At 44.6% G+C, this 14,135-nt stretch overlaps 1 protein-coding gene across 1 annotated transcript; it reads right to left on the bottom strand.

Annotated features, from left to right (window-relative positions):
* Positions 1 to 13,043: 13,043 nt before the first annotated feature.
* LOC132574982 (thymosin beta-4) lies at positions 13,044 to 13,402 on the bottom strand. The gene has a single exon (XM_060243281.1). The coding sequence runs from the start codon at positions 13,325 to 13,327 to the stop codon at positions 13,193 to 13,195; it is 135 nt and encodes a 44-aa protein (XP_060099264.1). The 5' UTR covers positions 13,328 to 13,402; the 3' UTR covers positions 13,044 to 13,192.
* Between the last annotated feature and the right edge of the window lie 733 nt (positions 13,403 to 14,135).

Genomic DNA, 14,135 nt, shown 5'->3' with positions numbered 1-14,135 from the left:
AGAGAGAGAGGGTGTGTGTGTGTGTATGAGTGTGAGAGAGAGAGTACTGTATCAATCTGTAAGGTAGCCTCCCTCCATTTTGTTTTAATATGGACCTCGCTGTCTTTATTAATGTGAATCTTTTTTCCTTCCTAGAGATATGTGGTTGGAAAAGCTTCATGCCTCTTAGGGCCTTATTCATTTCCCCCCACACTTTATCTCATTTAAAAATATTTATATCTGGCAAGCTCAGGGTGGCTTATAGCAGAACTTGAACGATCTTCACAATGTAAAATAAAAAAACTCAAAGGAGAAAAAATTCCCCTCACAATCACTGATAAAACCTGAAAAGACAAAACACCTCTTCCAGCTTGCGTGCAACTGTCAACATCAAGAATATTAGCACAACTACAAAAAGGTACTGTGAAAAAGCCATGCTGGGCTGTCGTTAAAGATACTGCATGTAAAAAGGCCTTATGCAGTATCAGAGGCCGGCCAGCCTAAGAATTAATCATAAACATCTCAACCATAGTCAAGATTATGAGGGAGAAGCACAGCAAATGTCACCCAGGAGGTTACTATTTTCGTTTCTACTGAATTTGTATGGTAGTTAGCAGTAGCCTCTTTAGAGTTCTTGAGAAGGAGGGCAGGGGGAGGTATTTGTGAGTTTCCTTCATTGTGCAGGGGATTAGACTAGATGACCCTGGAGGTCCCTACCAACTCTATGATTCTAACCTCCAAGTAGGGCCTGTGGATCTCCCAGAATTGCAGCTGATCACCAGAAATAGATATCAGTTCCCCTGAAGAAAATGGCTGCTTTGAAGGATGGACTCTATGGCATTGCACCCCACTGAGGTCCCTCCCTTCCCCATACTCTGCCCTCCCAGGCTCCACTCCCCAATCTCCAGGAATTTCCTAATCTGGAGGTGGCAACCCTAAACTCTGTGGATCCCACAATAGGACCTAATGGTTATCCGTCCAAATGAACAGCAAATTGGCACTCTTGGTTAGCAAACAATGTCACACTGACACTGTGGCCCTGTGAAAAATGAAGGTTGGAGACCAGTGAGCAGCGAAGGCACACATAAACCAGGGTCGTCGAACTCATTTGTTATGAGGGCCGGATTTGACATAAATGAGACCTTGTTGGGCCATCTGAACCAGCGCCCGTCAAACTAACAGGTAGGTATGTTGATAGGTGCAGGTTCAGTAGTGTATAGAACAGATCCCGTGCAAGCTAGAGACACCAAACTTCCAGGGGATCTCTAGCTGATTCTCCTCTACCCGAGGACTGGATTTACAGGGTCCAAGTACAGCCTTCCGAATAATACCTTCTGGGGAAAGTGTTTTCTGGAGAAATAATGGCCTCTAGCACACTGGGGGCCATTCTACTGGGTCATGAACCTCACAAACCAAACCAATTCATTTATCCCCTCAAAGTTCATGATGGTTCATGAACCGACCACACCACAAACCATGAACCAAACTGCATTTTCCCAGCCTAGTAACATGTAGACCCAGATCATCTATACTTTTTCATTCATCTTGCCATCAAAAGCCACTGAGAACACAACCCTTGCCTGTTCCAGAAACTGCATTAACGAGATTGTTAAATAAGTGATTTGAGTTACACAAAAGGTGACTGATTATCTGGAGCCAAATTTTTCACACAGAATTCAGACTGTTAAGAGCTTTTTGGCACAAGCTTTATTTTAATCACCGGTCTGATTCGGTTTACTTATAAAAGTGAAGTTTAATTGTGAACTTATTTACCAGATCCGCCCCTGAGGTTTTTGCCAGGCTTCTCTGCTGCTCTCTCATGATATTTACCTTGCCTCCCAAGCACTACAAAGGTAATGTCAAAGATTTCAGGGTTTAAAATTTGTGGATCACTTCTAAAGTGCAAAACTATATGAAAAGATTTAAGGCTGCATTATGAAGTGCTCAGTTCTGTAGAATTTGTCCCTCACCCAGATACCATTTGCCTTTACTTCTTATTACTGACCATATTAAAAAGAATAAAGTTTGAGTCCAGTGGCAACTTGAAGACCAGCGAAGTTTTATTCAAGGTATAAGCTTTCATGTGCAGGCACACTTCTACAAGTACCTGATGAAGTGTGCACACACAAAAAAGCTTATGCCTTGAATAAAATTTTGTTGGTAGCACTGGACTCAAACTTTGCCCTGCTGCTTCAGACCAGCACGGCCACCTCCCTGAATCCACATGAAAAAGAGAAAGAGACAAAAAGACAGACAAGGCATGAATGCAAATATGAATTTAGAGAATGAAAATGCTTATTTCCCCCCCACCCTGGCCTGCAACAAACTAAAGTGGACACCAAAGTAATGGGATGAACCTGAACCTTGTAGTGAAGTCTTGTATCTTGAAACTGGGCTGCAATGGCTGGTAATGTGCAGATCCATCTTCAGTCTACTACCTTGATTTCGTGAATGGAAGGAACTCCTTTGCATATTAGGTCACACACCCCTAATGTAGCCAATCTTCCAAGAGCTTACAGGGCTCTTATTACGGGGCCTACTGTAAGCTCCAGGAGGATTGGCTACATGGGGGGGGGGGGAGTAGCCTAATATGCAAAGGAGTTCCTGTTACAAAAAAAAACCCTGACAAAGGAATATATGTTTTTGTGCATCTGCATAAGATCAGGTTGTGTTTCAAAGTTATAAGTCTTCCTTGACATCAAGGGTTATCAACAAGCCTGAAGGGGAAAAAAAGTCTTGCCCTCTTAAAAAGGCAAAGGTAGTCCCCTGTGCAAGCACCAAGTCATTATTGACCCATGGGGTGACGTCACATCATGATGTTTTCTTGGCAGGCTTTTTATGGGGTGGTTTGCCATTGCCTTCCCCAGTTGTCTACATTTGCCCTCTTAACAAAGGCTTAATGTGTGGAAATGGGCAGCTGGAGCTTTTTTGTGGCATGCAGGTAAAGAGCATCACCTGGTAAAGACCATCCCACTAAGTCTACATTAAAGAGTTAGGACTTTTGTTCCTCCAAGCCTGTTGGCAACTCTAGGGAAATCATTTGAGCTTGTAATGGAGTGGGCGGAAGGAAGGTAACCTGACATTTATAAGTTTTCTGTTGCTACAGAAGATTGTATTCAGAGGTTTTAAAGGAGGTTGGACCAAGCAATTATCTAGTTCACAGTGATTATGCATTTTTTTCATTCATTATGTATATTTTCATTTGTGATGTACATTTTCCCCTAAACTGAAAATATTCAGAGAATAGCCTAGACGTAAAATAAATGCAGATGATTGTTGTTGTTCAGTCACACAGTCGAGTCTGACTCTTTGCGACCCCGTGGACAAAGTCACACCAGGCCGTCCTGTCTTCCACCATCCTCTGAAGTCTGCTCAAATTTGTGTTAGTTACATCAGTAACGCTGTCCAGCCATCTCATCTTTTGCCATCCCCTTCTTCTTTTGCCTTCTGTCTTTCCAAGCATCCGGGGCTTCTCCAGGGAGTGCTCCCTTCTCATTTGGTCGCCAAAGTATTTGAGCTTCAGCTTCAGCATCTGTCCTTCCCAGGAACAGTCAAGGTTGATTTCCCTTAGGCTGACTGATCTGATCTTCTTGCAGTCCAAGGGACTCTCAAGAGTCTTCTCCAGCACCACATCTCAAAAGCATCTATTCTTCTATTCTCCCTTGGAGAATTTTAAACAGAGGCTAGATGGCCATCTGACAGCAATGAAGATCCTGTGAATTTAGGGGGAGGTGTTTGTGAGCTTCCTGCATTTTGCAGGGGGTTGGATTAGATGACCTTGGAGGTCCCTTCCAACTCTATGATTCTATGATTCTGCGCTTGGCCTTCCTTATGGTCCAGCTCTCACAGCCATACATTACTACTGGGAATACCATCGCTTTGACTATACGGATTTTTTTTGGCAGTGTGATGTCTCTACTTTTTATTATACTGTCCAGGTATACCTCCCAAGGAGAAAATGTCTTTTAATTTCATGGCTACAGTCACCATCTGCAGTGATCTTGGATCCCAGAAATGTGAAGTCTGTCACTACTTCCATGTCTTCTATTTGCCAAGGTGATGGGGCCAGATTCCATGATCTTAGGGTTTTTTTATGTTGAGTTTCAAGCCTACTTTTGTGCTCTCCTCTTTCACCCTCAACAAGAGGTTCTTTAGGTCCTCCTCCCTTTCTGACATTAGAGTGGTGTCATCTGCATATCTGAGGTTGTTGATGTTTTTCCCGGCAATCTTAATTCTGGCTTGTGCTTCATCCAGGCTGGCTTTCCGCATGATGTACTCTGCATATAAATTAAATAAGCAGGGTGACAATATACATCCTTGCCGAACTCCTTTTCCTATTCTAAACCAATCAGTTGTTCCATATCCCGTTCTGACAGTTGTTTCTTGACTCTTATACAGGTTTCTCAGGAGAAAGGTGAGGTGGCCTGGTACTCCCATCTCTTTAAGGACTTGCCACAGTTTGTTGTGATCCACACAGTCAAAGGCTTTAGCGTAGTCAATGAAACAGTAATAGACGTTTTTCTGGTACTCCCATGCTTTCTCCATAATCCAACGAATGTTGGCAGTTTGATCTCTAGTTCCTCTACCTCTCCGAAACCCAGCTTGAACTTCTGGTAGTTCCCGATCTACATACTGCTGAAGCCTAGCTTGTAGGATCTTTAATATGACCTTGCTGGCATGTGAAATGAGTGCAAAGGTGCGATAGTTTGAAGACTCCTTGGCATCAACCTTCTTTGGAATTGGAATATAAACTGACCTTTTCCAATCCTGTGGCCAGTGTTGCGTTTTCCAAATTTGTTGACATAATGTGTGCATCACTTTTACAGGATCGTCTTTTAGGACTTTGAACAGCTCAACTGGGATACCATCATCTCCACTCGCTTTGTTGTTAGTAATGCTTTCTAAGGCCCATGCATAGAGGTCATTTTGAAGAAAAAGAGTTGCCAGAGTTCATTAGCACAACTCATTTGTATATGCCACACACCCCTGACATAGCAGCTCAGCATCTTCCTTAATATGCTTCTTGAATTAGAATTGTCATAATAAAATATTTTAAAATTACTTTCTCCTATGCGGCCACAGTGGCATGAGGAAGATTTCTGTCTGTCTGCTTTATAGGTTTTGGTTATTTTCCCATTTTTTGTGTGTGCGGGGGGAATGTTAGAAAGTTTGTCAAACCTTATAGCTCAGCAAAATTCTCACAGGGGGTTTGAACAATGGAACCCAGAAGCAAGGGTTTTTTTGGGGGGGGGGGGGTTGGATAAGAAAAAGCAGGAAACTCCTATTGTAGGCAAGGACCTCCTGTAAACTACCTTGTCAATTAGTGGCCAGTGCAAGAGTTGACCAGGAGACTTTCAGTTAGGTTGCCAATCCCCAGGTGGGGGCAGGGGATCCCCCAGTTCGGAGGCCCTCCCCCCACTTCAGGGTCATCAGAAGGGGAGGGGGAGGGAAATGGCTGCTGGGCACTCCATTATTCCCTATGGAGACCAATTCTCATAGGGTATAATGGAGAATTGATCTGTGGGTATCTAGGGCTCTGGAGGGGCTGTTTTTTTGAGATAGAGGCACCACATTTTCAGCATAGCATCTGATAACTCTCTTCAAAACACCCTCCAAGTTTCAAAAAAGATTGAACCAGAGGGACCAATTCTATGAGCCCCTTTATTGTTCCAAATGGAGGGAAGGCATTTAAAAGGCATGCGGTCCCTTTAAATGTGATGACCAGATCTCACTTTGGAGTTCAGTGATGCTTGTCACAACCTTGCTCCTGGTTCCAACCCCAATGTCTCCTGGCTCCACCCCCAAAGTCTCCAGATATTTCTTGAATTGGACTTGGCAACCTTACTTTCAGTGCAATTCTAAGAGCACTTTCCTGGGAGTGAGCCCCTCTGAATAGCCTTGAATAGGGTTCCAATTGGACCTGCTCTTTGTGATTCTCCATGTCAAACCATCTTTATTTTCCAGAATGGAGATACCTGCCCTGACCTGGATAGCTCAGGTCAACCTGATCTCATCAGATCTTAGAAGCTTAGCGAACAAGCACCTTGGATGGGAGATCTCCACAGAATACCAGGGGCGTGACATGGAGGCAGGCAATGGCAAGCCATCTTGGAATGTCTCTTGCCTTAAACACCCTAAGCCAGGGGTGTCAAACTCATTTGTTATAAGGGCCAGATCTGACATAAATGAGACTTTGTCAGGAAGGGCCATGTGAGTCATAAAATTAAGTTTCTGGTAACTGACACCTCTTGCTCTGAATTATTGCATCAAAATCGAGACAATGTCTGTGCTGTAGCAATCTTGAGTAGGCTGTTCAGGGGTTGTTCAAGTGTGTGTCTGTTAAGTTGCAAACTTACTTTTGATCTATTGACATTCATTACAGAAATCTCATGGTCAATGCTTTGAGCCTAAACATGAAATGACTGGGCATTGCAAGCTTTTGTACATAAATTGCTTCATGTGCTGGTCAGCCATTATGGAGAAAATAGAGGCTTTGTTCCTGTGCAATTGAGCAAGCCTGGCAAAGCAAGCTGTGACGCAGAAGGAAGCAAGAGAGAGAAAAGGAAATAGATGATAGTGAGTTGCTCGCGGGCCTAATAAGAGCCCTCTGGGGGCCTATCCGGCCCTCAGGTTGCATGTTTGACACTCCTGCTCTAAGTGGTCACCATTTCAGCTGTGACTTGACGGTGCTTTCCACCACCACCATGGAGATACCCAGGGCTTCTTTTTTGTAGCAGGAACTCCTTTGCATATTAGGCCACACACCCCTGATGTAGCCAATCCTCCTAGAGCTTACAATAGCCCCTGTACTGAGAGCTCTGTGAGCTCTTGGAGGATTGGCTACTTCAGGGGTGTGTGGCCTAATATGCAAAGGAGTTCCTGCTACAAAAAAGCCCTGGAGATACCTTGTGTACAAGTAACAAAATATTCCTGTGCAACTATATTTATTAAAATATTTATACCCCATCTTTCCTCTTGGCTCAAGGTAACGTGATAACCTGGATCATGGATCAATACAGTATTTTGTACCAAGAAACGCTTGGTATCCACGGCAGCCTCCTGATCCTGTCCCTACTGGATCCAGCTGCAGTTATGATCAGAGCTGAACATAAATGATTCCCCATAACAGGAGTCAAAGTGGAAACAGATGTCTTTGGAAGCTCAGGACTCCGAAAACGCAACTGCTCCTGGGTCGAGAACTGCAGCCAAGTCTCACACTCCATTGCTGCTGCTCCCATCTGAGATTGATGGTGTGTACAAGTGAAGGATAATTCCTAATTCAATCTGGTCGCCACCTTTTCCTGGCAGGGTTACTGTGCTTTTAACAACAGCCCATCAAACACCAATTTAGCAGGTGAAACTCTCCTCCCCACTCGCCCAAATCCAGGCATCTGGATTTTAGGAGAAGCTGCGTCTGTTAAATTCTGCACATCCATCAGCTTCTGAAAGCACCACCACAAAAAGCTGGACGTCACATAAACAAAGAAAGGCTCATAGTATCTCACGGTATCCTTGATGTAGAAAGGATATAATCATAAATTCTGACAGGAATTTTTAGAAAAGGGGCCTTGGCCTGACTTCCAGTCATTTTGTACACCATGAGCCAATCCAGACTGTGGCCTATCAGGTATAAGCAGGGTTGCCAACCTCCAGGTGAGAGACTATGAGAAAACTGTGTTCGTAACGTTAAAGCTACTGTCACTAATTACTATTACTCAAGAGTATCTTTATATACTTTATATCAGAGAGAACCGGCAGTGCCATTTTGAGTAATTGACCAGTAACACTGTGTTTGTAGTATCTAGAGCACTGGTTCCACGTTTAATTATCAGACTGCAGCAAATTGGCCACCAAAGAGAACTGTTGCCTTCTGAAATTAACCTATACACATAATGAATTGAGCTGTGGTTCCAGAAAAATTAGTTTTTTGTTGGACGAATAATCGTCTTCGAAACACACCTATTACTGGAAATGTGTCACAAATCGTATTTTCTGGAAAAAAAACTCTGGCACCTTTGTACATAATTGTGTGCAAATTGCTATTCTTGTGTCAGTGGATCTTGTATTGAGTTTATTGTACTTTAACATATATTCAGATGAATTTTTGTATGATTATATAGTCATTTCATGTATGTTCATAAAGAAGTATATGTAATTTGATCATTATATAAAGAGCAATAATCATGACACAAAGTATATGGTGATACTCTTGAGTAACAGGGGGTTTTTTGTAGAAAAAGCCCAGCAAGAACTCATTAGTATATGAGGCCACACCTCTGACATCACCATCTTTTGCATACTAGGCCACACCTCTGACATCACCATCATTTGCATACTAGGCCACACCTCTGACATTACCAAAAGTGCTATAATATCTTTTTTGAAGTGGTCACCACATTGGAAAAAGTCCAGAAATATATAGCCATCCCAGAAAAAAAAAATCAAATTCCAACACACTACTCGATCACAAGAGTCAGCATGGTGTAATACTTGAAAAAAGAAAGAAAGAGAAATAAAGCAAATAGACAGAGAAAAAGACTGACAGAGAGAGAGAGAGAGAGACTAACAGAGAAAGAAAGACTGAAAGAGAGAGAGAGAAAGAGAAAGAGAGAGAGAGAGAGGAAATACTGTCTGATTGACAGAGAGGGGGGGAATAAAAGCAAATAGAAAGGCAAAAGAAAGACTGACAGGAAGAAAGAAATAATGAATGAATGAAAGGGGGAGAGGGGAGACTGTTAAGGAAGGAAGGAAGGAAGGAAGGAAGGAAGGAAGGAAGGAAGGAAGGAAGGAAGGAAGGAAGGAAGGAAGGAAGGAAGGAAGGAAGGAAGGAAGGACTGTCTGATTGATAGACGGGGGAATAAAAGCAGAAAGAAAGAAAGAAAGAAAGAAAGAAAGAAAGAAAGAAAGAAAGAAAGAAAGAAAGAAAGAAAGAAAGAAAGAAAGAAAGAGAAAGAAAGAAAGAAAGAAAGAAAGAAAGAAAGAAAGAAAGAAAGAAAGAAAGAAAGAAAGAAAGAAAGAAAGAAAGAAAGATGAAATAGGAAGTAAGGAAAGGAAGGAGTGAAAGAAAGAAGGGAAAAAAGGAAGAAAGAAAGAAAAAAGAATGGAAAGAAACGGAAAGAAAGGGGATGGGAGCAACTCATCGGTAAAACTGCTGACTCTCAGCAAGTGCGACTGGCCTCTCCGAACCCCGCCAGACATCCGAAACTCTGGAGGAAACACGTGCAGCTGGCCTCCGCAGACCCTGCCAGACACCCGGAACTCTGGAGGGCAGCCTGCGCATGCACGACTGGCCTCTCCAAACCCTGCCAGCCAGCGGGGAAGCTGCCTGTGCCGAGCCGGAACGCTGGCCTGGGCAGCCGCAATGCTACCCGGGCCAGCCAGAACGGTGTACTGGTGTGTTCCGGCTCAAAAAAAGCCCAGCAGAAGCTCATTTGCATATTAGGCCACACCCCCTGATGCCAAGCCAGCTGGAACTGCGTTCCTGCTTAAAAAAAGCCCTGGGATGGACAAAACCTGCCATCTAGACCATGTGACCATTCATCAGGCAAAGTCGTTTGAGTTGAGCAGTGTTTCCATCCACTTAACACTTAATATTAGACAAATCATAAACAGACAGTATGAGCCACAGTCAGATGCCAGTTGCTGCAAAGCCTGATTCAGATATTCTTTAGTAATACAAATGTGTTGGAAACTTTACCTTCTGTCAGAAGGCAGTCCTAGATGGCATATCCCAGGCCTCAAATTCAGCAGGAGCTCACAGGAAAAGATGATGATGATATTGGATTTATATCCCACTCTATACTCTGAATCTCAGAGTCTCAGAGCGGTCACAATCTCCTTTACCTTCCCTACCCCCCCAACAACAGACACCCTGTGAGGTAGATGGGGCTGAGAAAGCTCTTATAGCAGCTGCCCCTTCAAGGACAACTCCTATGAAAGCTATGGCTGACCCAAGGTCATTCCAGCAGCTCCAAGTGGAGGAGTGGGGAATCAAACCTGGTTCTCCCAGATAAGAGTCAGCATACTTAACAACTACACCAAACTGGCTTTCCTGAACCAGCTCCTGAATGCAGCTCCTGAACCTTTCTGACGGCCCCCCTCCTCCCCACCTACCTATCTTGTCCATTGAATAGTTGGTGCAGCTGCATAACAATCCCTGGATTAGGAGAGCAGGCCACCAGGGGCTTTGCCACACCCCCAGCAGCCCTCATTAACCCCTGGAGAAGCTCACAACAGCTTTTCTCCACTTCTTATGTGATTTTGGGCTGCGAGTGACTTGCTGGCCTTTTGACTGGGGGGGGGCACCAAGGAGACCCCCAGGTAAGCAAGGCCTGCTTGGGCTGGCTGGATCTCTAGCCAGTCCAAGCAGGTCTCACTCACCCAGGACTCTCCTTTCTTGCCCTGGTTGCTTTTGGTTGGGGGGGGGTGTCATTTGCTAATGAGTTATGCTAATGAGTTCCACCACATATTTTTCTACAAAATGACTCCTGGAATATCCTAATGTTGTTTGACTGCCATGGGACTAAGGTTACTGTGTCGTGCCTTTAACAGCAGCCAGGCAACACAGAATTCAGCAAGTGAATCTTTTAACACCATGGAGAAAAGTGATGGAGAAAGATTTGGTTGTTGCCTTTAACTGTTCATGCTGCAGTTAAAGGCAAAGGAACCTGTTCTGTTTTAAACAGGGAACCGAGGAGGAGGAGGAGGAGAAGGAGACGAAGACAACTGCAGATTTATACCCTGCCCTTCTCTCTGAATAAGAGTCTCAGAGCCGTTTACAATCTCCTTTATCTTCTTCCCCCACAACAGACACCCTGTGAGGAGGGTGGGGCTGAGAGGGCTCTCACAGCAGCTGCCCTTTCAAGGGCAACTCCTGTGAGAGCTATGGCTGACCCAAGGCCATTCCAGCAGTTGCAAGTGGAGGAGTGGGGAATCGAACTTGGTTCTCCCAGATAAGAGTCCACACACTTAACCACTACACCAAACTGGCTCCCAATTCCCCACTCGGCTTGTTCTGATGTCGGAGCTCTCCGCCCCTCTGATGCTTCCGTCCGATTTTGAACCAGCTGCCGCACAGCTGCGACTTGCCTGCCTCTTTCCTGTGGCAAGCAAGATCCTCTGAAAAACGGTTTTGGCTTGCTGAGGGAAAGAGGCGGGGCAAGTCGCAGCCGCAGGGCAGCTTGTACAAAACCTATTTGAAACCTACCAGAGATGACACAGATCTTTACCTCATCCTTTTCCACATCCCAGGTCCCTTCCTGGGGTCATTGGATGTGCATGGGTTAGAAGCCAGGCTGGGGGGAGGGGGGGAGGAGGGGTGGTGGAAAGTGCCATTGAGTCACAGCTGACATATGACCACCGCTTGGGGTTTTCAAGGCAAGAGAGGTTCAGAGGAGGTTTGCCTGCGACCCTGGACTTCCTTGGTGGTCTCCCATCCAAATACCCAGGGCTGAACTCTGCTTACCTTCTGAGATCTGACAAGATGAGGGTCACTTTCTCTGGGCCACCCAGGGTGGGATTGGGAGAGGAAATGGTGCAGAATCGCCCGTTCAGCCTCTTCCCTCAGCGGCACTAATTAGAACCCAAACCTTCCTTTTAAAGTCCTTTCTTTACAGACCTCTGAAGGAACAGGATTCCTTTCAGTCTTCTGAGCCATTCTGTCTTGAGCTGATGCAGACATGTGTGTTTTTTAAAGAATTTTTTTAAAACCCTGCTAGCATTTTAAAAACCAGCCTGCTGGATTTCTTTTTCTCCCTCCCCATCTATAATTTTTAGAGATGTTGAAATGGATGTTAGAACTGCAGAGTGAAGCAAGGGAAGGGTTACGGAGTCTTGGAACCCCTCAGGGCACAATGAATGGCTGAGGATGTTGGGCTTGAAGGAGAGCGCCTTTGTGATTTTACATCTCCCTGGGCAAAACATGCGCCCAGTGGCATTTCTTGGGTGCCATGATCGGTGGCAATCAGATTAGCCTATGATGATTCATATATAACTTGGTAACCCTTACTTTCCCCTGAACCACACCTATCCAAATAACCTTTACACAGACTGGGAAATGCAGCTGCAACGACACCAGATTTCTCTGTATTTTCTTTAAACTGATTTCTAACAGAATTTGGCAGTTGTTGTTTCCTTCCGCTGCTTGTAGGATCTAGACGAGGGTGGGGGGGATTGCAGCTCAGGAGCCACATGTGGCTCTCAAAGCGCCCAATACCCCATTGGCCAGCTTGGAGAAGCCATTTGTCTCTTTAAATCACTTCTCTAAGCCAAGCCAGTCAGCAGCTTGGAGAATGCATGTAAAATGAAAGATGCTTTCTTTACACCTCTTCTTCCTTCCCCTCCATCTATTTTCCTTCCTTCCTTCCTTCCTTCCTTCCTTCCTTGCAGATCTCTCAAACATCTGATGTTCATGTCTTGCAGCTCTCAAACACCTCCAATGAAATGGAAGGGGAACGCTGTAGTGAAGTGCCTAAGGAACAACTACAGAGAAACTGTGTTCAGTATTGCTACAAGATCATGCAAATAATATTTATACAATATCAAGGTAACAGAACAAACAAATAACAAGTATCAAAAGTCCAAAAGGCTCAGTTATAAGCAATGTCCTGGATATGTGGCAGAAAATCTTCTTCCAAGGTATTTTGCTGGCAATGTTCCCAAACTGAATGTAATCTGACGTACTGAAGCCTCCTAAAATATACAACACGATCTCCGGGCGTCTTTCAGAGCGTAGCCCTTCGTCAGGTGGTCTTATTCCACTTAAGGATAATTCTTTTTTTTTTTCCGGTTTTAAAACATTTTATTTGCATATTAAAAAAATTGTGCATTCCAATAATTAAAATCATTTGAACAAAAAAAAAATGGCACTCGGTTAATTGCATTTTACAGCTTGCAGGACCATGGTACAGCTTTGCGTGTATTCGTGTGTTACTAGATTACTGTAGTCCCACCCAGGATCTTCTTTCAGGAAACATGCAAGCTCTTTCGTGCCACCAGGACCAAAGCTGGACAGGCAGATGGAAAGGGCAGCGCCTTCGTGCAGCATCAGTAGTTCTCTCTCTATATTCGTTTTTGGATGTGAAAGGGGCAGTACAGTCCTTTGAACTTTATCCAACCTCTTTGCATCTTACCAAGTTAAAACAGCTAAAAGAAGTAAAATAAGAAGGCAATGCTTGTGGAATGTACAGTGCATAATTTGGAACGGCTGATTTCATTACGATTCACCCGCTTGCTTCTCCTGTTCAATTGTTTCTTTTGAAGGCAGTGGGTTCTTCTCTTGCGTTTCTGTCTTCTTCAACTTAGACTTATCAAATTTCTCGATTTCAGCCATATCTGGTTTGTCAGACATATTTGCCGATTAATCAGTGATGCTTTGCACGCACAGACACAACTCCGATCTTTACAGACGCTGCTCCGGAGGGTAGTATCCACTTAAGGATAATTCTATTGGTCTATTTATTCACACTCATGCAAGTTCTTTTTCTTTTCAGAATCCTGAGTAGCACCTTCTCACAGCCATGCAGCTTCACAAAATTCGAGCTCTGGCACCCTCCGTGTGACTCGTTTACATTCTCCACATGGGGAGGGGGGGGTTGCCTAGGGTGCCAGACAGTTTAGGGCCAGCCCTGCAGGGTTGCCCAACCCAGGTTGGAGGGGGGGCTGCTGGAGATTTGGGGATGGGGCTTATGAAGGGCAGAGACCTCAACTGAGTATAAAGCCACAAAGTCCACCCTCCAAAGCATCCATTTTCTCCAGGGGAGCTATCTCTGTAGTCTGGAGATGAGCTGGAATTCCTGGCTACTGGCATTTCTATGCATCTGAAGAAGAAGATGATATTGGATTTATATCCTGCCCTCCACTCCAGAGTCTCAGAGCAGCTCACAACCTCCTTTATCTTCCTCCCCCACAACAGATACCCTGTGAGGTGGGTGGGGCTGAGAAGACTCTCACAGCAGCGGCCCTTTCAAGGACAACTCCTGCCAGAGCTATGGCTGACCCAAGGCCATGCTAGCAGGTGCAAGTGGAGGAGTGGGGAATCAAACCCGGTTCTCCCAGATAAGAGTCCGCACACTTAACCACTACACCAGACTGGCTCTGCTGTTTAAAGGCGTGATAGGTCGTTTTTTTCTTCTGGTCAACCAATGACCCCACTTCCT

Source organism: Heteronotia binoei, chromosome 7 (assembly GCF_032191835.1).
Source record: "Heteronotia binoei isolate CCM8104 ecotype False Entrance Well chromosome 7, APGP_CSIRO_Hbin_v1, whole genome shotgun sequence".
NCBI classification, from domain to species: domain Eukaryota; kingdom Metazoa; phylum Chordata; class Lepidosauria; order Squamata; family Gekkonidae; genus Heteronotia; species Heteronotia binoei.
This window is presented reverse-complemented; position numbering and strand designations above follow the sequence as displayed.